Source organism: Thunnus maccoyii, chromosome 8, assembly GCF_910596095.1.
Source record: "Thunnus maccoyii chromosome 8, fThuMac1.1, whole genome shotgun sequence".
Classification (NCBI taxonomy): domain Eukaryota; kingdom Metazoa; phylum Chordata; class Actinopteri; order Scombriformes; family Scombridae; genus Thunnus; species Thunnus maccoyii.
The window spans coordinates 26,872,685-26,900,533 of record NC_056540.1 but is presented as its reverse complement, the minus strand read 5'-3'; the positions used below and the strand labels follow the sequence as shown (position 1 = coordinate 26,900,533).

At 38.8% G+C, this 27,849-nt stretch overlaps 2 protein-coding genes across 2 annotated transcripts; one reads left to right on the top strand and one right to left on the bottom strand.

The window, feature by feature from the left end:
• The first annotated feature begins 3 nt into the window (after positions 1-3).
• ppid (peptidylprolyl isomerase D) lies at positions 4-9,125 on the top strand. The gene is made up of 10 exons (XM_042418560.1): positions 4-185; positions 1,489-1,629; positions 2,308-2,414; positions 2,817-3,005; positions 3,378-3,500; positions 4,044-4,150; positions 5,617-5,758; positions 6,042-6,128; positions 6,356-6,398; positions 8,470-9,125. Exons 1-10 carry the CDS (start codon positions 101-103, stop codon positions 8,556-8,558), a joined length of 1,113 nt encoding a protein of 370 aa, XP_042274494.1. The 5' UTR covers positions 4-100; the 3' UTR covers positions 8,559-9,125.
• Positions 9,015-27,508, bottom strand: etfdh (electron transfer flavoprotein dehydrogenase). Its single transcript, XM_042418558.1, has 13 exons — positions 27,276-27,508; positions 26,373-26,531; positions 23,259-23,488; positions 21,891-21,972; positions 20,959-21,077; positions 20,158-20,235; positions 19,577-19,723; positions 17,532-17,672; positions 16,503-16,646; positions 15,368-15,536; positions 14,135-14,317; positions 13,417-13,638; positions 9,015-9,729 (listed from the first exon to the last, which is right to left on the bottom strand). The coding sequence occupies exons 1-13, from the start codon at positions 27,304-27,306 to the stop codon at positions 9,566-9,568; spliced, it is 1,869 nt and encodes a 622-aa protein (XP_042274492.1). The 5' UTR covers positions 27,307-27,508; the 3' UTR covers positions 9,015-9,565.
• Positions 27,509-27,849: the final 341 nt, after the last annotated feature.

The window sequence follows — 27,849 nt, the reverse complement described above, 5'->3', positions numbered from 1 at the left end:
TGTCATTCCCATTTTTAGCCGTTGAACCTGCTCTAGTTGCCGGCGGCCGGGTTTAGCTAGCTTAGCTAAAACAAGTGTCTTAAATCGCCTTGTCCTTAAAATGTCTCACCCAACACCGTCTGACAAGCCTTCAAATCCTAAAAACCCTCGTGTCTTCCTTGATGTAGACATTGATGGAGGAAGAGGTCAGGACATTTTTTTTATTTAAATGCCAGCTAACATCTATTTAACCTAAGGGCCAGTTTAACCGTTAGCCTGGTTAGCTTAGCACCACCCTGGTTCACTAGAAACTGGTTCATTCACCAGCTTCCAGAGATTTTATCATTTAGAAATAAGCCAGTTTGGTAAAATATCGGTGTTTGTGTTTGTAGTAGCTTGCTAATGTTTTTTGTGAGCCCGATTTGAGCTGGGTAAATGCTAATTTACCCAGAGCTTGTCTCTAATCTTGACAGTACAGGAACCACGTGTGGTTGTTTTGTCTTGTAAGCTGTATTAATTTAACATTAGCCGTCCGTAACTTTGTGGTTATACCACTGTTATCTAGCTTTTATAGTCAGTGACAGTGGTTGGTTGTTAATCAGATGTGTGGGGCTCTTAATATCAGTTCATGTAACGTTAATCTTGTTCGTTAAATCCCTTTAATTGTTCGCAGCTAACAAAATTAAATCCTCACAGTCAAGGCATCACGGTAATTTATTGTGGTTTGACAAGACCTGTTTGAATTGGATTATATTAAACTCTATCAGGTTATTCACAATGTTTTCAGAATACCTAAATATCCTGTTCCTCATAATGAGAATTCCCTACACAATTTTCAAGTCTGTCTTAAAACAGCAGTCAGGTGTCCATATGAACACTGATCATTCCTCCTGTTCATATCTATTAAAAGATCCCCTTAAAATGTGCTTTCAATGTAAATGATGGGGACTAAAATCTTGTGTGAGTCCTGTGTCCACACATTTAAAAGTTTATATGAGGCTTCAGCAGTCTGAGTTAGTCATATCAAGTGGATATCTGCCACATTTACAGTCTTTTTAACATCAAATTCCCTCTTTCTGTTTCCTTGGACAGTGTTTCTCTGATGTGCTGCGGTGGAAGTATCGTCAAAAAAAGAGGGACTTTAGCACTAAAAGCGCTGTAATGTTGAAAGATATCCACTTTATTTGACTCATTTCGATGGCTGAAGCTTCAGATAATCTTTTAAATACATTTTTGCAAAAAATAACTGGACACACCAGATTTTGGCCCCATCACTTGCATTTTAAGTGCGTTATGAGGGGATCTTCTAATGATGATAGCAAGAAAAACCTTTTTTTTGTCTTAATTTGGGCACCAGACTGTTGTTTTAAGACAGACTTTAAAAATAGTCCTTTAACATAATTAATATTGTTTATGTTGAAAGTAAACACATCTGTTCTCAGGAAGACTACAAGGTGTTTTAAATCTGTGACTGAACATGCAGTAAACCAAACTGTTGTCTGTCCACAGCTGGCCGAATAGTTCTGGAGCTGTTTGCTGATATCACTCCTAAGACTGCTGAAAACTTCCGGGCCCTCTGCACTGGAGAGAAAGGCATTGGCCAATCGACTGGGAAACCGCTGCACTTCAAAGGATGCCCGTTCCACAGAAGTAAATAGTGCTGACGTCTGCATATAACGTGATATTTCAGTTTGGAAGGACAGTTTTAGTACACACACACGTACACACCTGTGTTGAAATTACTGACAGGACAACAAATACAGTGAGCGAGTCCACCAACAGTAGATTTGAAAGGCTTTGAATATAAAATGTATTTGAACAGTTAGTCCCAAATCATTAGCAAATAAAACTGAAATTGCTTGTATGGCTAAATTTTACACAAATGTCTTTGTGGTTTAAGCAAACTAACCCGGACTTTGCCAATAGGTTCCCTTCACCAACTATTTTGTAAGTTGGAGGTCTGCAGGCTGCAAACAGAAGGACTGAGCTGCACCTGAACATACACATGGAAGAATATTAGCTGATATTTAAAACGTCAGTTTGATAGATTATTGCACTGTAATGGAAATTGGGTGTTTATTCATGTTAACATAATACACAGTAACAACAACTTAAAGACTGTTACAGCACATGAACATAGGACTGAACAGACCAGACTGCAAAATATGATTTTCAACACTCAGACAGAATTTAATTTAAAATGCAAAGTAAGTAACTTGATTTTAACAGGTTAATCAAGCCTTTTGAGTTCAGGGAGCCTAAAGCGATACTAATATTCATTCTGGTTGATCTGGAAAAGTAATTTGGCTATTCATTTGTTTTCGGCAGTTATCAAAAAGTTCATGATCCAAGGAGGTGACTTCTCCAACCATAATGGCACCGGGGGCGAGAGCATCTACGGGGAGAAGTTTGAAGATGAAAACTTCCACTACAAGGTGAACCATTTACAACAACAATCTGCTTATCTTGTCCCGCAGCTAGAAAATGTTACAACTAGAACATTGCTTGCTTTCTTCATCCATCATGTAAGCCATTGCTTGTAGTCTAAACTAAGGGGGACCAGATATGTAATCAAAAACATATAGTTCCTCCAGAATGTCCTGTAGTGGCTCATTTTGCTTAAGAGTATACTGGAACCCTTGTGGCATTATCCATCTCTCTTTCCCAGTACTTCCAGACTCCCTCTAATCTAATAAAGGCAGAGGGGAGAAGATTTTTTTATTATATTGAAATGTTAAATTAACCTGTTCACTTCTTTTGTATTTTCTTTCTTATTCATTTGCACCACCTCTGCCATTCATTCTCTGTTGTAATGATTCCTTTTCTTTCCTTTGTAGCATGACAAAGTGGGTCTGCTAAGTATGGCCAACGCCGGGCCAGACACCAACGGCTCACAGTTCTTCATCACTACTGTTCCCACGCCGCACTTAGACGGCAAACACGTGGTCTTTGGACAAGTATTGAAGGGGATGGGTGTAGTAAAAATGCTGGAGTCCATTGATACTACGGATGACACTCCTGAAAAGGTAAAAGTCTTCAAAAACAAGAGTTTTATTCCCAAATAAGACATTTACAATTTAAGAAAGCTGTCTCACAGTCTTACCAAAAATATGTTAAATAGCCTTTGAAATTAGTCTTCAATTGTTCATCTTTTAGCTAGAAACTTATAGACGTTCTTATGGTTATGTGAGAAAATGATCTTTTATTGTAAAACAAATAAACAATAGGATTCATAAATGAAAAAAAAACATGAAAAACTAATGTGGTAGAAATCATAACCCAGACAACACATCATAATTACACACTTGCCATGATATATTCATGAAAAATTGCGGCATTTGACGTACAAAAGTTCTTGGACCAATGCATTTTATTTCTGCTCATGTCTACCTTTTCAGCCATGTGTCATAGCAGACTGCGGTGAGCATAAGGACGGGGACAGCTGGGGTGTTGCACCAAGCGACGGGTCAGGAGACACCCACCCAGACTTCCCCGAGGACTCCGACATCGACTTTAAAGATGTAAGTATCAGTGAAGTCTTTGATCTTCAAGGACGCGGCTGAACTCCGGCAGATAACATCAGTTACCATGCTCTGCGGGCCTCGGCTAAAGGAATACTCTTCCGTTTTGGGAAATGGGCTTGTTTGTCGTCTCAACCAAAGTCAGACGAGAATATTAATAACAATTTCAATATCAAGATCTGGGACGTGTTCAGCCTGGCAAACACTGGAGGAAGGAGGAAACAGCTGTCCCCTAAATGTATAACAAACATTTCGGGTGTAGTCGCACTCCATTTCACTTTGTAATGAAGTTGTTTAGATAATCTGACTAGACTTCTTGTTTGTTTACAACCTGTCTGAATGATTAACTTTCTTGCCCAGTAGACTTTATTTTAGCAGGGTCTCTACTGTGAGTACAGTGATATCATAACCCATAGAAATGATGGTCAAAACTACGAAAATTAGAAAAAGAAACTTAATTAGTTTTTTTATTTTTCATGCCAGCAGTCATGTTTTCAATATAAAGGAAATGGACTTGACATTTTCATCTGTACTTGCTTTCAGGTTGACAAAGTTCTGTCTGTGGCTGAGGATGTGAAGAATATCGGGAACAACCTTTTTAAGAGTCAAGACTGGAAAACTGCAGTCAAAAAATATAGCAAAGCCCTCAGGTAAGGTATAACAGCACCGTGTCTGTGTGGTTTACTTCTACAATCAATCATTTTTATAAATATTACACTCGTCTGTGGTGGATCAGCCTCATCTTCGGCCATTTAAAGTTCAAAATGATTTTATTTTGATTTAATTGTAACTTTTGTGTAATAAATATAACACACTTGTCCAAATGTTTGGGAAAAGCACTTTAAGCCCTGTTCAGAAATACATCGCAGAAATGATTTTAACAGTAATAAATAGGTAAGTACACTAGCTTTTGTGCCAGATTCTCTGTTGAATGAAGCGTTTCTCTCAGTAGGGAATTCAAAAGACACTTATTGGAAAAACCATCTTGACGCAAAGTTCACTTAATTACTTTTTCTGAAGCTTTTCAACCATATAACATGGATTTCATCAGCAGATGCTTGGCTGTGTCAGAACACTTGTATTATAGATTAAGTTCATAAAGAAAGAAACTGGAGAAAAAGTTAAAAAAAAAAAAGACTTTTTTTACTAGCCGGTGTACAATGTCTGTAAAGAAGGCAACCAACAGATATCTACAGTAACAGTGAGTGTTGCAGATGACCTTCATTTGGCACTTAGAGACACGTCTGTAAGTCTTCAGCAGCAGCTCGATGGAGTGACATTATCACAAGACTTCAGGCACAATAATCCTTACAGGACTCAAGTTATTCAGTTCAGATTTAATAGCACATGGCCACATTTTTTTCAGTGGCATCAATCACTGCTCATCAGAATCCAATTCCATCACTAACTACGGGCCCGGTGGATGAATGTTTACTTATTTGTCTCTTCTATTTCTTCTTACACAAATCCTACATTGGATTCGTGAAAATGAAAATATGAATCCAGCTAACATATCAGAGCAGCTCTGCACTGTGAGAGAAATAAAGAGGGAATGATTTGACGTGAAGTTAGATGCTAAAAAAATGTCTTTCTAAAGCAAAGCGCTCCGTGATGGGAGGCGGTCATGTGACAGTCACAGAGATATTAGAGGAGAATATTAACTGTCAGCTGCAGATGATACTGGACACAGACCTGCAGAGAGACGGAGGTAGCTGATGCAGTGAGAGAAGTTTCTTACTGAAATGTAGAAGTTGCTGCGCCAAAATATGGCCATAAAAATCATATAATCTAAAAAAATCCTTTCAGTAAATTGGCAGCCATGATGATGAAAATATGGTAAACAGACTATACGTTTTGCATTAAGTTTGTTTGTTTTTATATATTATATTTTTGTTCATTTCAGTATCATATTTAAAGTCAAAATGAATTCAGATTAGGACATTATAATTGTAAGTCAAACAAGTTCTCCTCAGTGAAGAAGGGCAGAGATGATCTATTCTTGACTCTCGTAAATTTCATTCTTACCAAAGAGAAAATTCATGCATTTTAAGAAGGAATCTGTTTGCACCAGCGCTTCTTGCGTGAGGCCCGATGAGTCTGATTCGTACGTTTGTAGGTATTTGGCGGAGAGCGGAGATCAGCTGGAGGAGGATGTGCAGAAGAAGCTGGAGCCCACTGCCATCAGCTGCTTCCTCAACACAGCAGCGTGCAATCTGAAGATGCAGCTGTGGCAGGAAGCTGTGGACAGCTGCAACGAGGTAAAGTTTGACCACAACTAACAGTTATTTTCATTATTGATTCGTCCGTCGATTGTTTTCTAGATTAATTGATTAATTGTTTGGTCTATAAAATCTCAGAAAATGTCGAAAAAATGTCGATCGCTGTTTCCCAAAGCCCAAGACACACCCTGTAATCTTTTGTTTTCATCATTTGAATTAAAGGAACAGTTTGGTATTTTTGGGAAATATGTTTATTTGCTTTATCGCTGAGAATTTACTACAGCTTAAAAAAACATATTTGTATTTCTGTTTTGTTTGACAGGCTCTGGAGCTGGACCAAGCCAACACCAAGGCTCTTTTCCGGAGGGCCCAGGCCTGGCAGGGGTTAAAGGAATACAGCAAAGCCATGGTAACGTCCACAAAAGCATCACCGTCTTTTAAGTGACTGTTTAGATGTGAAAATATCAAAGACCTTCTGTGTCAGATACTGTACAACACCACAACAGTTCAAAATGCACACATGTATTATCTTTAGATTTCATTGAACATTAAGAGGACAAAATCCAGGTGCATTCATTTAGTATTTTTAATAGTCTGAGGTACGTTCGACTCATCATATTGTTTTTATTTTTACAGACCGATCTGAAGAAAGCTCAGGGAGTAGCTCCAGAAGACAAAGGTGAGCCTTCTTCTCCTCTTCTCTGTTTTTACTGAGTCTTGCTATTAATTGTTACCACGCCGAGAACAAAATGTTTTCTGTCTTCTCCCGCATTTGCATATTTAGCACGTCATTGCATATTTACATACGCATATTCACATATGCATATTCACATGTATTATTTAGACTTGTCACGCAAGCTTGTGAAGAAAAATGCAGGAAAAAGTGGTCGGCATTCTTCTCTATAATATTTGTTGTTCCTCCTAATTGAACTTTATGGAGGAAATTGAGTAACAATCAGTTTAGTTATTCATGAAAGGTCAAACGCAGGACAATAATGACTCAGTCAGGGTGTAGTCACATAATCTGCCTTGGGAGACAGTGTGACCTTAACATCAAGAGTGTGATGACACTCATTTTGTTAACCACTCTGTTACATTAACCATGCAATGATGTTAAATCAATACTTAAGATATGATTACCTATTCATAAATAGCACCGCCAGGTCTCAACAGGTTATTGGAACGAAGGGTTATGAATGACAGACTGCTGGTGTTCTACTCATTGTCAGAGTGGGTGAAAATACTCTTAAAGGTTAAAGCCTGGTGATTTTCTATTCTTATCATGTTCAGAGCCAAACCAACAGTTAATTGATCTACCTAAGTGTGGTGTATGTATCCAATGCCTGATGTATCTTTATTCCCCTGCTGTTGTTGTCCAAACACAATTTAAAAAAAAAAAAAAAAAAATGTCAGTGAGCCTTCACTAGAGAAATTTATAATGTCGCACAAAGTCAAGAGGTCGTGTTAAGTAGCACAACAAGCAAACAGAACCGTGTTCCTGTGCATGCACAGCGACGTCTGCTGTACAAGGAACTGAAAATGTGATCGCTGTTATTAGTCTTTGGAGCCGTTTCTAAACCAACCACTGTAACCAGTGCAGCAGTGTGGGTCATTGACATGTTTTTAAGAGAGGTATACAGCACAGAGGAGTAAGATATATCAGGCTGATTTGGATGGATACACACACTACTTGTAGGTAGATCAGTTCATTGGTTTTGGCTTTGCACATGAGCTTTGTTGAAGATAATAAAAATACAGAAAATCACCAGCCAAATCCTTTATTATAACATTCTGCAATGAACAAACATTACTTTACAGACTCAAAACTGCACTCATATATGAATAGCATAGAGCCAAAATATCACTTTCCAAGATATCTTAAAATGCAAATTAATCAACTCTGAATCTAATATTTAAGAATATCAGACTAAAACAACCAGACCGACTTTCTAAACACTGATGATTATGGAAACAACAAACACACGGTAACAGCACTGCTCTGTATGCTCTGTTAATTTAACACTTTCAGCGACCAGTAGCTGAAATCCCATATAGCTGACTGAAAAAGATATTGTAGTAAATTATTCTGTCCCAATTTTTTTTTTCTCTTCCACGGAGCCTGCCATGTTTCTACAGTAGCCCAGAACGGACAAACCAAACACTGACTCTAGAGAGGGCCTTTCACGGCCACCGTAGGTTCTCTTCCATGCTTGGAAGGGAAGGGTTGAGGGGAGGGGGTATTCAGTCGGTCGCAATCTGCAACCTCAATGCTAGATGCCACCAAATTCTACACACTGGTCCTTTAACTATTGGTAAGTCTGCTTGCCAGTTGTTGAGATTACGCCTCCACTGGATGTTAAGACGAACCATTTGAAGTCAGTGCATCCCTCCCATACATGAAAGCTGGAGTGTACTGGGTGGGAATCGGGCTCTCGGCAAATCTGGAGCACCTCTCTGCTTTTTTTGACAGTGTTGCACTGCTCTTTTGATTTTTAAGCTGCAGTTTATTGGCTGCCGGCTAAGAGATAAGAGCTGTCAGTATGCTTCATGCTCTTCTCCAGCAGGAGGCTGTTTTTAAAGTGAATTTAACAGTGAGCAGAAGGACAGACAAAATGTAATGTATGAGTGGACACATTAGCACCTGACATGATGTATGTGAAGATTTATTTAGTGCAAACTGTAACTATAACCAAATGTGTTCAATTGATCTACTTATTGAGCTTTTTATTGAAACTGTTTTCTTTTCACAGCTATCAGCAACGAGATGAAGAGAGTCCAGCTTAAAGTCCAGGAGGAGAAGGAGAAAGAGAAGAAAATCTATGCCAAAATGTTCGCGTGAACATTTCACCTGAGGATGCATTGAATCGTTAGTGTCATTTATCAATATATGAAGTCATCTCTACATGGGAAGCTGCACTTAAAATCAGATTTGGAGTCTGTACCCAGGTGAAAATTGTACTGTGTTTTTGGTGTTTTTGCAGGTTCTTTCATGTTTTCCACCTGGAACATTTCTCACTTTTATGTATTCTTTACAAGGGAATAACGGTTGTAAGCTTTCGGCCTGTCTTCATTCTGACAAGAGTCTTCACCCAAAATGAATAGTTTTAAGTGTTGAAATACTGGGTTAACACTGGTCTTTGTTCTGGGATTTTGACGCCGTTCAGAAAAAAACAAAGTTGTGTATGTTGTACCACTTCATGTTGATACATTGCCCTCGAACACATTTAGTACATCCGTTTGTTTTTATGTTTTTGTTTTTTTTTTTTTTTTACAGGGGTCAATAAATTGAAAAGGATAACAGTCATGTGTTCTTTATTCATTGTTGTGATATTATGTACAATACTGTGTGGATCAAAGGCTGTCATATACCTGCAATAATGCTGAAATAAACCTTAATTTAAGAACAGCTGACTTGCTTGTTCAATTACAATTTTTGAAGGAAATATATTAAGTATTACAGTTGGTCAAGTAGTTATTTTTAAAACAGATAGAGCCGCTTTACTCAAACTATGTTCAATGCCCATATTAAATATATTATAGCAGTGAAGCAAAGGCTACAAATCTGTGAAATTTGACTTCTACTTTATGTCAGTTTTTTTATGGTCCAGTATTTTACATGGGGTTCATAATTCCTGTATAGCATTTTAACCTGATTGTAAGAAATCACTTCTATGAGAAAAGCCAGATTTGTTTTCAGTTTTGAAAACCTACTTTTGCAGATAATTTTTTTTAATACCCCAAAAACAGCTCTATGGGTAGGCACATTTGCCGGTCACTGGCCAAGTAACCCTGAATATGTCTTTACGGTGATCTTTCAAGACAAAAGGTAGAAAAAGGCAGACACGTTCACATCCCGTTGTAAGCTGGTCCACCGCCACCCTCAGGCACGACCCAGTTGATGTTCTGGCTCGGGTCTTTGATGTCGCAGGTCTTACAGTGGACACAGTTCTGAGCGTTAATCTGCAACCGCATCCCATCTCCTGTTTCCACGGGAACGTACTCGTACACACCTGGGAGGGACGATGTTGAGAAAAAAAAGGAGTTAAGAAACAGAAAACCAGGAGATATGAGATATTTCTATAAACTTTGTGCCAGATTTTGTGTTGTGATAAGATATGAAAAGAAGAACATGTAAGAGAGTTTACCACTGGGGGATGGGACAATTAATCAATGCAGAAATATTTCATCATAGGCTCTTGTATGATACCTTATTTATCCGTCTGGCACAGAGGGGACAAAGCTAGTCTGGCTTTACATTTCAACTATGTTGCTGTTTGTTAAAAAGGCTTCAACTTTACTCAGATACACAAGTTTACAGAATTTATGTGAAACAAATCACCTCATAATTCAAAAAAATACATATTGTGTAATCAGTTCTTTACTTACTGCAAAGCAATTCTGTCATTTCAGGGCTATATTTTCTCTAAAGATAGTATGATGTGTCAGATAACTGTGTGCAATGTATTGGCTTTTGCAGAACTACCTGTATTGCAACATTTTATGATGACACTGTGAGATACCCTGAAACTTCAATGGCCATTTCTTTTTCTCTGTACAGTAAAAGTAAATAAAATTAGAATCACAGTGTAGTCAGACATTTCTGTCTGTTCAGCTGAACAAAAGCTTTCTGTCAGGTTTTGCTGGTTTTCTGTTACAATTGATCTGATTGACTAAACTTCTTTTGCAGCATCTTCTGACTACACTGTGAGCTTTCTGGTTTTTAAAAGCCGCATTGCATTTTGTTTTAAAACTGAGATGTAGACTTGATGGATATTGCTCACAGCAACCAGAGATGGTGGAGTTGTTGTGGAAGTTTTTAGAAAATCCAATATGCCTCCCTCCTGAAAAGACATGTTTGGACTAATCATGTTCGGTAATCAGAGGGAGCTTTTGGTGATTTGTAAGGTTTTAGATTATGTAACTGTTCTTTAAACGGCATTTCGATGACAATAGTTCAAGATGTAGCTGGTTTTATAGGATCTAGTGGACATATTTCACAGCAAAAGCTATGACGCACTATTAGCAGTTATAAATGACAGTTTTAAAAAGGTCAGGGTTGAAAAACTGAACTATTCCTTAAGACTGAAAAGGAAATGTTATATCCTCTGAAGTTTAGAGACTATAACAGGTTTCAGTCTGCTGCTTTTGTCTGCAATCACATTTACAAATTCCTGGAAAAACTGTTGATTCAGTTCAGCAAAAATCAGTCAAAATCTAATGTAATGCTTTTGTTTGGAGTGGTTAATTAAAAAACTGGGGTGTTTACTCCTCAAGTTGTGTTTCACTGGGGTTGAGAACAAAACAAAACCTGTCAGAAATGATTCTGAGAAACAATCATTGCTGCTTGATAATCAGACTAAATTACTATTTCATTTTCTCTCAATCACTGTCTTCAAAAGACTTCAATCAGTCTTTTGTCTGACTGTTGGACAAAAGAAGCAAAATGCAGATTTCTTTTCATTTTTAGGGACCAAACGATTAATTGGAAAAATAATTGACAGAGAAAAGGTGTCGTTGTTAATTGAGGCCCTATTTACTGGAACCTAATTCATATTCTGGTATGAATATGAATTAATATGAATATGAATACCAGTAGGTATGAACACCAGAATATGAATTTCAGCAACAAGCTCAGACAACATTATCAAGTGTAACTTAAATGACAGTGATTAGATTAGATTTAGGGCTGCAACTATACTGCATATTTCCATTACATGTGGTCTTTTAAGGCATCAGAAAATGGTGAAAAATGCTTTGCAGTACAAGTCGATGTATTCAGATTACTTGTTTTGTCCAATGAACAGTCCAAAAAACAAAATATATCAGTTTACTATCATGAAAAACAAAAAAATGCTGGAAATCTTCACACAGATACTGTTCGACATTTTTGTTTGAAAAATGACTTTAAAGGTGAATCGATTATCAAAGTTGTTGCAGATTAATTTTCCGTTCATTGAGTAACTGACCAATCATATCAACTCTACTTAGATTAGATTTGATTTCACGCTGCAGAACTCTTAAATATTGCAGGATACTGAGTTAAACTGATTTTACACAACTCCTGAGTGCATGAGACCACTGATTATAAGCCCTAACTGACTAGTAACTACATTTATGGTGTGAAACTATGAACACAATTCAACTGTAAGGAGAAAAAATGATTATTGCTACTGGGGGATTTTAACAGATGCGACATCACCACACATTTGCCTAATCTGGAGCGATATACATCAACTCGAATGCAGAATATACTGGACTTGTGTTACGCCAACATTCCTGATGCATTTAACTCAAAACCCCGTCCTCCTCTTGGTCGTTCTGACCCTGATGTCATTCTGTGAGTTTGGCCACTGATAATATCATCCCTAAAAAGACATACACTAAGGACCTGAACGACTACAGGCCAGTTGCCTTGACACCGATGCTGTGTAAATGCATGGATAGAGTAGTGTGTGAACACCTCTCCAGCATGGTGGCAGAGAGACTGGATCCACTCCAGTTTGCCTACAAGGCAAAACGCAGGGTGGAGGATGCAAGTCTAACCCTTTCAGACACTGTGGCCAGACACCTGTACTCAACACAACCCCACACTAGGATTTTATTCATGGACTTCTCTTCTGCTTTTAATACCGTACACACAAACACCCTACTGCACTGCCTAGTGGAGCTTCGGGTCAACCCGACAGTGCTTGTGTCGGAGCCAGGTGCTTTAAATGGTTTTAAATCCAGTACGTTTATTTTAAACACAGGGCTCCCCCAAGGCTGCGTTTTATCCCTCATTCTCTTCTCTGTTTACACCAACAACATCTCCTGCAGCAGTGAAGGAATGACTGACTGACAGGCACCAATGCTTTGTCTGAATACCATTGGGAAGTAAACAACCTGGTCCAGACATTTTGGGAAAGCTCCCTCAAGCTGAACATCACTTAGACCAAGGAGAAACCAGACTTACAACAACCACCTCTTTTCCAACCCCTTAGTACTGAAGGCCAGCTGGTAGAACAAGTACAATCATTTAAATACCTTGGGGACAGAGATAGACACCTCCTTGTCCTTTTCCCAGAAAAATGACTCTGTGTACAAGAAAGCCCAGCAGCGCCTCCACCTGCTGAGGAAGCTCAGGACTTTTAATGTCAGCAAGGACATTTTAACCCTGGTTTACTGGACACTAATTTAATGTATAATCACCTTCAACATTTCATCCTGGTACAACGCCCTTACCAACAAATACAAAGAAAACTCTCCCTCATATCTGATCAGGCTGGCAAAATAATTGGTTCACCCCAAACTCTCCTATCTGAACTGTCCACCCGGTCAGTGATCAGGAAAGCCACTCTGATCAAGCAGGATCCCTTTCACCCCCTCCACAAATCCTTCCAGTTGTTGCCTTCAGGTTGATGCTACAAAGTCCCTCTGGCCTGGAAAAACATACAAACTACAAAAATCTTTTATTCTCTCTGCGATTATCACTCACTGTACACTGTACCTGTTTAATGCTATTCTTGTAAATTGTAGTTTTAAAAGGTTTTGGTCCTATTTTACATGTGTGCCTGTGTTTTTAAATGTGCTTTTAAATTTGCATTATTTGTTTGTTTATGAGCCTTGTCAAAGAAGAATTTCTGTTGCTTCTTAACTGTTATCTACACCCTGAGAGATTGTTTGGGGGGGATGTTCTTCAGAAGAGCTGATGGCATTACCTGCAGGGCAGAAGCGTTGCTCAGGACCATCGTATATGGCCAGGTTCCTATCGACCGGGATGCTGTCATTCTTTAGGGTTAGATGGGCAGGCTGGTCCCCCTCGTGGTTGGTGCCGCTCAGAGCCACAGAGGAGAGCAGGTCGAAGCTTATCTTGCCGTCAGGCTTTGGATACTCAATCGGTGTGCAATCTTTAGCTGGTTTGAGCTGGTCTGAATCAAGGCCTGGGACAGATTGAGCACAGCTGGTTACGAAATGTTGATTTTCTCTGCTGAGATAAGATGACCTCATACTTCACCTAAAGGGAAACCGCTGGCGTTGTGCTGTTACTCTATCTGCAGCAGCACAGCTAACCACAATGACACTGTACACTGTACATGTCATATTTTTTCTACATTCAGCTGAGATAATGGGCACCACACTGATTTCTCCTAATGCAATATTCTTATTCTTTTTATACTGCATGACTGTCTTTGTTAGTGTGAACACTATCAATATGTGAAATCAGGGTCTTTGCAATGAAGTTGAAAAAAATACAGAAAAGGACACATTTCAGCATGCAAAAAAACTTCTATCCTTCACTTCACTGCCTCTTTACTCTCATTAACAGTGAGCCTATCAAACAAGGAGCTTAGTAGTAATGCATGATTACTTTTTTTCCATCTTTGCTTTGATTATTGCACAGCAAGCTGTAAGATAATTCTGCTCCCTGATACTCACCACAGTGTTTGAGCGTCCATGGCTCCTTTCCTCTGAAGACCCAGTAGAAGATCCCAGTATAGACCATGCCACCGTACAGGCCAAAGTAATTGTGGAAGGATGGCCTGATGTTTCTCACCGAGTGCAGCTCTTTCCACACCCACGACTCCTTCAACATCTCAGCATACTCAGGTATGTGGAGTCCTGGGAGGATTAATGTTTGATATTGTAATTTCTCCTCAGCTCTGCTGTTGTCATGTTTACTTTTGTGCTCATGTTAAGCAAACAGCCTGATTAAATCTGACCTTGCTAAATAAAGAATAAAACAAAAGACTGACGTCAACAAAATCTTTCTACCAGAGTAGTGATCCCTATAAAAATAGTTCAGTTAGGTCAGTGGACTATCCCTTTTATAACTAGGACTTTGTTTCTAGTGAGACACAGTGTTGAGTTTTTCAAATTTAATTTTTATATTTTTTGTTCAACACAGATTTAATTGCACTGACCTCAATCAAATTGGGATGGTGGCACAAGTTTTGGATAATTTCAAACCCTGGAGTTGAGCTGAAACTATCTGCACTGTACAATACCATGAGTGAGTAATTTAAACGCACTGACCCTTTCAGAATTTACTATTAGTATGTATTTCATGTCAGTCGTAGAGACAATTTGCATTTAAATATTACATTCTTATTAAAAGTGCTGTAAACACCTAAATGAAAAAGTACTTGTGCTACAAAAGGTGGATCATATTCTGATGACAACTGGATGTATTTGTCAATCCTTGGCACTGTATTGTGTGCTTCAGCTCAATATCATGTCCCTTTTAATTAGGTTCAACTTGTGCCTGCTACTTCTCAAAACAGCCTCTCTCTCCCAAAAGCTTTGGCATGATTCTCAAGACTATTCCCACTGACATTTTTATTGACTCCTTTTGGTTTATGCATCTACAGTCTGAGCACAAAGTGTGTGTCTCCTTTGCACCTTTCAAAACTCTTAACTCGTATTATCTGACCTTTTATGGCCGATAAACGTTGCCACATGACATTCAACCTGATAGGACCCAAATTTGTCTCACTGTTTGTGATTATGTGCCTTCAGAGTTAAAATCATTTCCCCATGAAAAGTTAATATTATTCTGTCTACACTCTATTCATCGTGGTTTCTGAACTTTAATGAGATATGAACCGTCCTGGAGTAACTGATATACAAACCAGCTACTGTCATCGTTATTATGGGTCTGAAATTCTGTACCTGCCGTCTCTGAATCCAGGCTCTCTGCTGTGACTTTGGGAAAAATGGCCTCAGCAGCCAGCATGCCACTCTTCATAGCTGTGTGGGTGCCTTTGATCTTTGGGACGTTCATGAAACCAGGACTGCAGCCAATCAGCAGCCCTCCAGGGAAAGTCAACTTTGGGATAGACTGGAGAGAAAGAGAGTTCATGGAGAGAGTTCATGCATGTTCTAACTTCTCAGACCTTCAACTTCTGACTGGATATCAAAACTTTCATCACTGTTCAGTGTGATGTATGTCCAGTATGTCCATAAATCCACTATTTCTGGATATTATAACAATTACCACATTATATCATAAGGCGCATTATATATTCATTTAAATAAATAAATAAAAAAACATGTGGTGAGTGTGTATCAACAAAAACTGTTATATGCATGACTCATGAAAAAGGAGTTATAGCATTTCATTAGTGTGTTAAAATGTATTATATAGTTAAAACAGTCTATACTGCCTGGCTGTGAATTTTGTCATTTGAAGAAAGTACTGCTAAAGAGGTGATATGGCGTATCTGACAGATTAAAGGATGTTATCTATTCTTGTGATAGTATAATTTTCTGTATAAAAACGCACTCTTAAAAAAAAAAGGCAGACTTAGAAAACACCAGAACACAAAACAGTTTAGAAAAATCTAACCCACCACTTCACAGGCTCACAAACATATTTGATGTATCCAATAAATAAACCAAATACACATTAACGTATCAGTAGTACTGAAAACATTTAAATGAAGTTGATTAGTTGCTCATTTCTGTTGTCATTCTGATGTAACAACTTTGATTTGTTGCTGAATTAATTAGATTCTAAAATTTAAATTCTGCTAATGGCTTTAATTAAACATGAGAGTTAGAATAAATTTAAACAATCTCTGTAGGGACATTGGGTAGTTTAATAGAGTCAGGCATAGACTGAAGTAGATCTTGTGATATCCCCTGTGACACAGCGGCACTCACACTCAATCTTTTGACATTTACATAAATACATCAAAAGCTTTTCACTGCTTGCAGTTTTATCTTGTAAATTGTGTTTGATAACTTTGCTTTACAATTATACAATTGTCTTCACTGATGATGAAAATGTGTACTGTACACATACCTGCATTCCTCCCTCGTTCAGGGCCCTGGCTCCATAAGCAATCCTGTTGCCTCCCTCCAAAGTAGGTGCGACAAAGGGATGATGCTTCCAGCGCTGGAACTCTCTGAAGGGGCTCAGGTAAGGGTTGGTGTAGTCTAGACCAACCTGAGGTGGAATAAGTTTTTGCTGGTTAAATCTGAATTGTTCCAGACAAGTTCAAGACGGAAAAAGAAAAGTGTTGTGTAGTCAAGATGGCGTAGAAGATTAAAAAAAAAACAGGTATTTATTCATCTCATATCGTGCGTAACTTAAGTGGATCATAACATATCAGGTATGGAATTAATCTGCAGATGCTCCAGTTCAAGATGACACCAAACTTTTCTGTGGATGTCAGTTTTTGAGCCACGACAAAAGGCCAAAATGTGGCCAGCAACAGACTAGATTAGCCTCGCTTTTAGCCTAGCCGATTGCCGGGAATGCCTTTTGCTATGTCGTAACACATATCATAAAATGGCGAGTACTGCTGAAAAAACGAAACTCTAAGCTTTACGATAGGCTCATGAGGAATCTTATCAATATTTATTCACAACACAACCCATTCTCAAGGTACCGAAATTTGGCACTGACTGTTCTAACTTGGCAACAAGGCATGATTGACTGTCCCTAGCAGAAAAAAGGTTCCAAACTGAAGCAGTTGTTGATAACATGTGGCCCCTACCGGCTGGTTAAGAGGAGTGAAGAGAAAGCAGTCAATGTCGGCATAAAATAGGATTTTCAAAAATTGTAAATCACCGCAACAATGAGAAGTCCTTGAGCGTATAGTCATAAATGTCCATTAAAAAAATACTACTGGACTGATGGGTCCAGTAGTATGCGAGATTAGCTGCAGAAAGATTACGCTTACGCCTGGAAGAGACAATAAACTGCCCAAGGCTTGACTATTTATTCAGAAGCTCAGAAATTATCCTAAGGCTATTTACTGCATGCGTCACATCCAGCAGCGGTAACATCTGTTTGTATCAGTGTCACAATGTATATGAAGCCACTCACCACAAAGCCCAAGGCCACCAGCGGCTCTCCTTCATTCAGGTGATACAGGAAGGAGCCACCGTATGTGTTCCTGTTCAGGGGCCAGCCCACAGAATGCTCCACTCTGCCTGGTCTCCACTTCTTCTCATCAATCGTCCACAGCTAAAAAAAAAGGGGGACAAAAGTTATTAACGAGCAGCGGATTTCTTTAATTCCAGTCATTTGTGGTAGGAAAATGCAAGTATGTGTTTCTATCACGGATGAGAAGTTTGTTTTGCAGAAACTTAACATGTATTTAATCAAGATACTTCTATTTTGCATTTGTTTTGAATGTAATGCAATTTTTTCAATTACAAATGGTAATATCAGCTTAACAATTTGAGTGAAAAGTCTTTGAAAAATGTACATGAATTTCAGAATATCTTAGTATTTGGTATGTCCCCCTTTGGCTTTAATGACTCAAGCCATGCCGGCTCGAGTGCATGATGACTCAACCTGATGACTCATGTTATCCCAGCATAATCCAACAATGTTCCAAAGAGATTCTTAGGATGCAGCAGCACACTTGGCTTTCTCAGTCATCAACTGCCCCCATAATGTTCAATGGGGTGGAGGTCAGGTGACTATAGAGGAAAATCCAAGACAGTCAGGACTCCATGGTCTTCTTTGGTCTTTAAGCAGTTGTTGCAAAGCTTTGAGGTGTGTTTTGGACATTATCCTGCTGCAGTATGAATCCTTCTCTACAACCACCATGTTTCACTGTTAGTTTAATACACTGCGTTATCATTCTCTCTCCTATTCGTCTCCTTACATACATCCTTCTGTTACTGCCATAAATCTCGAACTTGGGTTCACCAGTAATTTTTTCCAGTCATCCACTGTGAATTGCTAGTATTTCTGAGCCCACCACAAGCATTTAGCCTCATTTCCCCTTCTGAGAAGTGTTTTAGAAACTACTACTTGTCCTCTGAGACCACTACAAGACTGCCTTCTTTTGACAGTGCTTTTGCTGATTGAAATCTTGCGTTCTTTATTTAGCAAATTCTGTATCTGTGATTGAATTGCTTTTCTACCTCTCAGGGAACTAAGCTTGATGTATTGATCTTCTGATGGTATGGTCATGTTTGGTCTGCTTGATCGTGCTTCGGATACAACTGATCCAGTTTCTGCAAAGTGTTTTTGAGTTCCATGCATTCCCCTCTTAGAAACCTTTGGTCTAACCATGATTTGATACTGAGAAAGCCCCTCTTTGCTTAGAGGCACAATTTGACTTCTGACACTTTCACTTAGTCCTGATGCCATGTTTCATATCGATCAAATCCCATAGATCAAATCCACCTGAGTGTCATCTGAACATGTGCTTCAATGGAGGAGTTCCACTCAAGGAAATCTTACCTTTTGTTCAAAGGAGTTAAGTTGGTCAATGCCACAAATTTGCTTAAATTTGATTGCTGACCTAGAAATAGTGCAGAATCTTGTTTAATATTTCTTGTGTTTTTAAATGTTTCTGAATCCTTAAACTTTCTGTTTATTTCCAGGTTTACATGAAAATATAGGTGGTCTCAGACTTTTGGACCCCAAAGTATATGGTTGATGACGTGTATTGAACTACCGCTATAGACTCAAGTCTCTGAACAGTGTGGGCCAGCGACTAACCTCAGGCAGCTGGGTAAACACAGATTTAACTGAGAGTTGCTTTAAGGTTACTACAGGGTTACTATGGTAACCCTATACACCATGTTTTAGTAGATTTTGCTGGCAGCTTTCAGACCTTTTGCCATAAACCCTGTTTGTCTTAATCACGAAGATAAACATGATTGTAGAGTGCGAGTAATTGCATTTGTGTTTCCTATTGTGATTAAAATTACGTTGTTTAACTGCGTCCACAATATTGAACCCCCAGTGCAGACACATCATTAAAGCAACCACTTTTATCAGTCTCCACAGAATGGACTTTACTCATTAGGAATGATCAGTCAAACCAGATTAAGGGAGGAACAAAATTTAGGCCACATACAGAGTCTCTCTCCAGCATTAGCTACATGTGGGCGGTACATGTTATCTACCTCCTTCAGGCCAATGGCGTAGGTCTGGGGTTCACAGTTCTCACGCAGGTTGAACTGCTTGTAAAGCTGCTTGGCCAAATGGCCATGACAGCCCTCTCCAAACAATGTGACTTTAGCATGGAGCTCCATTCCCCTCTCGAAAACATCCTGAAGCAAGAGAGGAAAAGAGGACACATGAATATACTGTAATAGTTCATGAATAATAAGCAACTGAATATAATGCACAGACCTACAACATGCACTGTAATATGATTCATCATTGTACGATAATATACACATTTTCTTAAAAGCTGAGCCTTGAACGGATAATGAAAACCTTTCAAATCTGATACAATACATATATCTGTGTATTATGTATAAAAGAGGTCAGTTAATAGAAATTAGATGGTAATTGTGATGCCTTGACAAAGGGCTAATGTGCCTATCGGTTTCTTTCTCATGTATATTCTATCAAAAATGTATTCAGTCTATTCATGTCTATCTTACATACTGTATAAAACATATTGTATTTCAAATTTCCATTAAATAGGTGCAAAAGTACTACAGTTGGGCATTATTATTATATGAATGTTTAACTGTACCTTCGGCGAACCATCCTTAGCGATGCCTACATCATTGGTGGCAATTCCTTTGACACTTCCATCTTCATGGAACAAAACCTTCATGAAACAAAAGTAATACGAGTAAAGGTGAATACTTGAAGCTGAGTGGGAACTGTACACGTTAAATTAAATTGACTGAACAAGTACAAAATGTGGCACTGTAATTATGATTACTGGGTTATATAATTTTTTGGCATAAAAATCCACATGTCCAATGATACAGGTATGACTATGATCAGCCAACATCAGCCAATAATAATGGATCAAATACATTGATCAGCTGTTCAAGTAATATGTATGTGAACTGAAAATTAGGCAGTTACATGTCTATTGAAAATAATGTATGGTGTCTGAAAAATAATCATCATATGGAAAACCTGTAGGTTAAGAAAACAAGTTTTCTGTTTTGGGAAAGTATTTTGTTCATCACATTGTTTTTCAGACACTGTAAGACAGAAATATTAGGTTAAAAACAAATAACATGTCTTCCCATTATTCTTCCTGGGTTCCTCTAACTCAGACCAGTGGTGTAAGCAGTGCAGTAATGTTCAGAAATGGGACATTCAGTGCAATTTTTAGAAACAACAGCACAAATCCTAAAGATTTTAACCTCCCAGGCTATGCAAAAATCAAACCTGTGGCATTTGAGACACTGTGTTTCATGCACATGGTCGAGCCACGGTCATCCTACCAACTTAATTTCATTGCATGGGGGGCAAAACACATGAAACAAGTTGTCGAACAGCACAGCACATGAAAGAAATTTGAAGGTGGTCTTACCTCAGATGCAGCGTAACCAGGGTACAGCTCTACTCCAAGCTCCTCCGCCTGCTCCCCCAGCCAGCGCACAAAGTTCCCCAGCCTCACAATGTAGTTACCATGGTTATTCATGGGTAGACCTGATCAGGTGAAGTCAAGTCAACTTTAAATGAACCAAAATCCTAAATTTTTTTCAGAAGACTACAAGCAGTGAGAAACATTTACTTTAACATTTAAGAAACAATCTTTCAACTGGATGACAAAACCCACAAACTAATGTTATGCCAAGAAAAAGGCATTACAACTTTTTGTCAAGATAGTATGTGCCTAAAACAATAAACATTTTAACCTCATTGTCAGTAATCATCTCTTACTAATGGGAAGTCATGCTTAAAAATACAATTAATGCAAATATAATGCACATATGTACATACTGCTGTTTCTAGCCATTGATAATGTCAGCAAACCCAAAACAGTATAGTTGTGGTCAAGTGTTTGTCAAAAAATTGTCAATCAACTGGAACCAATGGCAAATTTCCTACATTTGGAGTTTTGGTGGCATTGTGACATTTCCTTAAACTTACAAGCTTGTTTTTAATTCAAAACACGTTCTCTAGTAAAAGATCAGATACACACTGCTCATTATATAGCGTACACAGCTTAACATCCACAGGAAGGAGGGTAAATCCTTTGTGTCAGTTTTAATTCCCCCCACACTCTAACCTGCTTTGAGCTACTTCCCTCCCAATCGTAAACATCACATAGTAATGGTTGGAGATACACTTCAAATCTCTGACTGAAACCATGGATATATTAAACAGCACTATGACACCCAGTATTATATTGCTCTGGGGCAGCATCTGTTATCAACCTATCAGGCCGATAGTGTTGCTTATAAAGTGACGGAGCATGATATCATTTTTACTCAAATAGAATAAAAAAGAGGCTTTTACCTGGCAACATGGGGACAGGAATTCTGTGTTTCTTTGTTAAAATGCTGAATATATCTTCAGTCACCGGGGTGTTCAGAGGTGCCTGAGGTAAGAGCACAAAGAGTGTTTTTATTCTGCTGTGGAGAGTTTGACTTCATGGGGATTTGTGTTTGTGAATGAATAAATTAACATTCAAATCTACATTTTCTAATATTAACATAAATACATGCATATTCATACAAATACCCAGTCCAGTGTAGGTGTATGCAAATGTTGATGAATAAACTGTATAATAAAACACTATGTACAGTATGTGTATCTGTTATAAATAGGGGTGTCTCGATTCTCTAAATCCACGATTCGATTTGACTTTCGATTTTAAGGTCGCAATTCGATTTAAACTTTTTTTCAGCACTGACGGCTATGCCATTGTTAGACTACTGAGTCTTGATTTGTAAAGATCAACAGATCGTTGGTTTTATGCCCTGACAACTCTCATTTACATTTTTAAATTCTTCTTTAAAAAGCTAGGCTACCTGTGATTTAACAGCCGTATTGTTTTTTTTTGGAAAGTAGCACATTAAGGCCATATGGTCAAATATAAATACATTTATTTAAAATATAATAATAACAATAACATGTGAAGTTTGTTCCCAATTGAGTGGTGAAATCACACTATCGAAAAAAAGGAGACAATTCTAATTCTGGTGACTTTTTTCAGGTGAGGAAACTGTTGTTGTAAAATACCTTTCTGCCATCTAGTGGCTCTTCTTTTAACTGCAATGTGCACTCTTCATATCAAACAACAGCAGCTGCCAGTCAAAGCTCTTGATAGTAAGAAAACCTTGTAGAGGATACTGGCATGCTTAACAAAGCACTGTAATATATAAATGGACTTTGATAGAATAATGTGTTTAAGAGACTTAAGAATCGCCATATTTTTCAAATTCTTTGAACAGTTAAGAGCTTTAACTAATGTCTAATGACTGAATAATAAATGTACGACGCTATTAACTATTTTGACTTTTTATTATGCACGGACAATTGCCATTTACATTTTTGTCAACAACACGTTCGTTTTTTATATAGCTCACGGGGAAGGCAAAATGTTGCCACACCAGTGACTTGAGGGAGGGAGGAGGATTTTTCATTTCTGTTTCTCCATCATCTCCGACTCTGGCAGTGACCACGGTGTCTCTAAAAGTAATGCAGGCTACTGGTAAGCTCGCCAACTAGCTACGCTGTGTCTTCTTTGAAATGTTTTTTTTCTTTCTTCGAACGTGCTCAAGATGGCGGGGGTGGAGAGAAAAAAAAAATACTGGGAAAATGGTGAACCTGCTTGTGATATCGAGTGCTCGCTTCAATTGATTTTAGAATTAAGTCTCTCACCCCTCGTTCCTTCCAATCGGGAAATAGTTCATTGAGGGCGCTGGGCTCCAGACAGGCTCCTGACAGGGTGTGCGCTCCGATCTGAGAAGCCTTCTCCACCAGGCACACTCGCAGCTCCTTCTCCTGTTCGTTGGCTAGCTGCTTCAGACGAATGGCTGCTGAGAGGCCGGCAGGGCCCCCACCAACTATTACCACATCTGCCTCATCTGCAAACCTCTCCATTTCGATCCCTGGGAAAGGATCAAAAGATAAGGAAGAAATATTTAGGGAGACATACATGATGCATGAAAGAGAGGAGCACCACATTCAGATCAGATCACCGTAGAGCCACGCAAACGATAACTATGTGATCTGTTTTTCTCCTCACAACCTGAATTTCACAGCAGAATTCAACAGACAGAGATAACACTTTGATAAACTGAAATGTTACCCAAAAGTCTACCATAAAGTAAGCAACAATAACATCTATTTGATAGCAGAGAAAAAACTCAATAGGGTTTGAAACGATAGAAAAAAAGATTATAGCCACAGAAGCAGCCCTGTGACTTTGGCATCTTTCTCATTCTGGGGTTTAAAAGATTGTATCAACTCTGTCCAATTTTCCTGCCGTAACAGATCTGCATTAACAATCTTCTTTCTACTATGATTGTGCAAAATACTATAGAACACTACAAAATAAAGGACATCAGCAAAGGAAATCAGTGATGCAGGATATAAGCTCTTAATGAAGACCTATTCAGCTGTCAACCATATCTAAATTGCTTTACTATTTTTAATGCAGACCTACTGCAGTGTAAGCTGTACTAAAGTATACAACAAAAGTGAGTACACTTCTAGTCAGTATCACTAAAATGTTAAGTGATTACGAATCCTGTCCATTTATTACAATTGTATTTGTTTTTAGACAAAACCGAAGAAGAATTAAGCCAATTAACATAAAAAAACAGAATGTTTGACTAATTAAACTGTTATGAAAGGTCCATATTTAAGAACAAACTGCAACAAAAGTAAATACAGCCTTAATTACTGAGACTCCATTCTTTTATTTTTCAATATTTGGTATAACCTAATGCCTTTATTTGTGATGATAGATTGGATCCTCCTGGTCATGGATGATACCAGTCTTGTGGAGAAATGTTCTGCCATTCTTCACACATGATTCTTTTCAGCTGCTCTTTGCTGGAGGGATTTTGTTGCTCTATTTTCCGCTTTCAAATACTCGAAAGGTATTCTATTGGATTCAAGTCAGGGGACATACTAGGCCAGGTCATAGTTTTCACTTTTTCCTTCTTTAAAAACTCTTGTGTGATTTTGCTGTGTATTTGGGATTGTCATATTGGAAAATTCCTCTTAAGCCAACCTTCTTGAGACTGTGAGTATTATTTTCATATCTGGAAGACCTCCTAGTCCCAGAATGAAGGCTTATCTGTGGTTCCTAGAGTCTCCAAAAGTAGAATGGTAGGCAGAGCCTTAAGCTATCAGGCTCCTCTCCTGTGGAACCATCTTTCAGATTTGGTCTGGGGGGCAGACACCCTCTCTACGTTTAAGAGTAGGCTTAAAACTTTTCTTTTTGGTAACGCTTATAGTTAGGGCTCAGGTTAAAGCTTGCCTTGGACCAGCCCCTAGTTATGCCCCTAGTTATGCCGGGGACTTCCCATGACGCGCTGAGCTCCTCTCTCCTCCTCCCCCTCTCCATCTGTATTTTTATACAGTCTATGATCTGTGCACATTCATTTACCACTAATGCATGTTACTACTTTCTTGTCTCATAGGTTCCTTTGGATCAGGGTCATGGACCCCCTAGTTACGGACAGCGGGCTTCTGTGGACCGTGGCTGCGGGGATGCTGTGCTGACGTGGTCCTGCTTGACGCCCATGCCTGTCATTGTTATTATTAAATCATATTTCTATTATTATTATTGTTGTTGTGCTTCTCTGTGTCTTCTCTCCCTTCTTTCTCTCTCAACCCAACCAGTCAAGGCAGACGGCCGCCCACCCAGAGCCCGGTTCTGCTTGAGGTTTCTTCCCATTAAAGGGGAGTTTTTCCTTGCCACTGGTGTCGAATGCTTGCTCACGGGGAATATTGGGTCTCTGTAAAATAAAGAGAACAGTCTAGACCTGTTCTATGTGAAAAGGGCCCTGAGATAACTTCTGTTTTGATTTAGTGCTATATAAATAAAATAAACTGAATTGAATTAAATCTTTTCATTCAGTATTTGGGTATACAAACTTGCATTCATAGTGCCATCTATTAATGTCATCTCTCTTACACCTTTGGCAATCATGCAGCCCTATATCAGCACACGCCCACTTCCAAGTTTCACCATCAGCACTGTGCAGTCACTGGGATAGTCCTGACCAGGTCCACGCCAAACACGCTGGACTCCATCTAATCCAAACAAATTGATGGTGGTGGTGCCAGTATTCATCAGGCTTCTTTGCTACTTTTCTTTTCAATGCAAGGCTGTGTAAATAGCAATTTGTGTGTACCATCAAGGCCGGCCAGTGTGTCTTCTGATATTGGTAGTATGGGTCTTCCAGTAACTCCTAACCATTGCTGCAACTGTGTTTTGGCTTATGTTCAGTAGCCTGATCATGATGATCCCATCTTTGGAAGTCACAGGTGTAATCATTTTTGTTTCAGTGGTCACAGGTGTACTCACTTTTGTTGGCATGAGGTAGTACATTAGGGAAAAAAATCTGAATTTAAATAAATAGTGGATAAAAAAACGTCATAAGCACATTCCCAAGTCTGATACAGATATCACCTGTAAATCAGTACAGAAGTTAAACAATGAAAGTGTGAAATACACTCCTGCACAGACAGTCAGGACAGCTTGGACAATGTTAAAATCACACTGGTGTATTGAGTCCATGTAATCACATCCCACATATGGACAGAAACATGGTAACACTCATAATAGCCACATATGTACACATACTCACTGACACTGAGCAGATGTTGAGTGAAGTTGGAAAAAGGTGATTAAATTTAAAACACCATTAAGTTATTTGACTATCAATAGTTAAATCTCCAGGTTTAGAGCATCAAAATTGCGTCTGGATCAAGGTTGATACAATATTTACAGGAACTCTGGATAAATCTTAGCCTTACCTTCCCATCTTGGATCTTTATCCCGAGGGTGGATGGTATAGTGTGTTGTGATACGAGGTGTTGACCCAGAAGAGCATGTTCGTCTGTGTAGTGTTGTGTACAGCTGAGGGGCAGCATGCTCTGTCTGTACCGTCTTCAGTGCCCTGATACACCTATGGGCTGCAAAAGAGAACAGCTCCCAGTCAAGACCAGTTCAAACGTGTGGGCATTTGACTGTTTCCCATTTGGACAATGTGCCCTAGTTTATTTGAGCCTGATCTCATTTCCAAATAGCAAAACGCGGACTAAATGAGCTGAAATTATGACCAATAAAACCTTGCAGATTTCGACAGGTGGCAAATACGACAAAAGGACTTCTGAAAACGTCACACACGTCTCATAACAGAGATAGTCAAAAGCTCTTCTAATGACTACTGTGGAGGAAATACCAAGCAGCTGTGACACTGAAAGTTGCAGCAGTAGCAACATGCTAACTAGCAGAGTTGTATGTGTACAGCAGAGCTAAATTCAAAGTTCAAGGCTGCGAATAACATCCTTTCAATTTAACAAAACCGCGTAGGTAACTTTCATAATGACACGTTACTTACAACATCAGTACATTTCTGAAAAGGCGTAAATTGAATATAACCCAGTACAAGGACACAGTTCAAGTGACCTATATATTGGTTCAACTTTAACCTACATTTTAGCTTTATGCTACCATAAATGAACCTGCCGGACCGTTAGCATTCATAGAAACCCTACAAACAAAGTTAGGCACAAGAAAAAATATTCCGCATTTGACTCTTTCTAACAGGCTGAAAAAAATCATTCACGTCGTGTAGCGACAACTGACAACACTGTTGGTAGAGTGAGCACAGCAAACTCTCGATAGATTAGCTAACTAGCATTTAGCCGACGTACCTTTACTTGAGTATCTGCTAGCTGGAAACATTATGTGTCAGCTAATGCAAGCTGACTAGCAGACAGTGTATTCTATTCTTTAAAACCAGCCGAAGTGAAGCTGTGACGCCCTCAGTTATTTGCCCGAGCACAGCTTGTGTAACCCACCCGCTCGGCAAACAAATGTAGAGCCGAGGTACCTTACAAAATACGTCTCATAACATCGACATTGGCGAGCGTCAAAAGCTGCGCAGCTGCTGCGGCGGCGTAACTGCGCAAGTGTAATAATGATAATAACAACAATAAACTTTATTTATATAGAACTTTTCTTAACAATGTTACAAAGTGCTTTACTGAAAGGAAATAAAATCAGGCAAGGCAGATAATAAAATGAATCATATAAATAAAGACTATCAGACATTTCTAAAGGCTTTCACGAAGAGAAAAGTTTTAAGAGGAGAAGATGCCAGAGACAGTGTGTCTGAGTTCAGTAGGCAGAGAATTGCATAGCGTGGGAGCATAGCAAAAGCCCGATCACCCTTATTCATAAACCAGCAGGGCTCCATCCGCGGATTTAAATGGCTGAGAAATCATA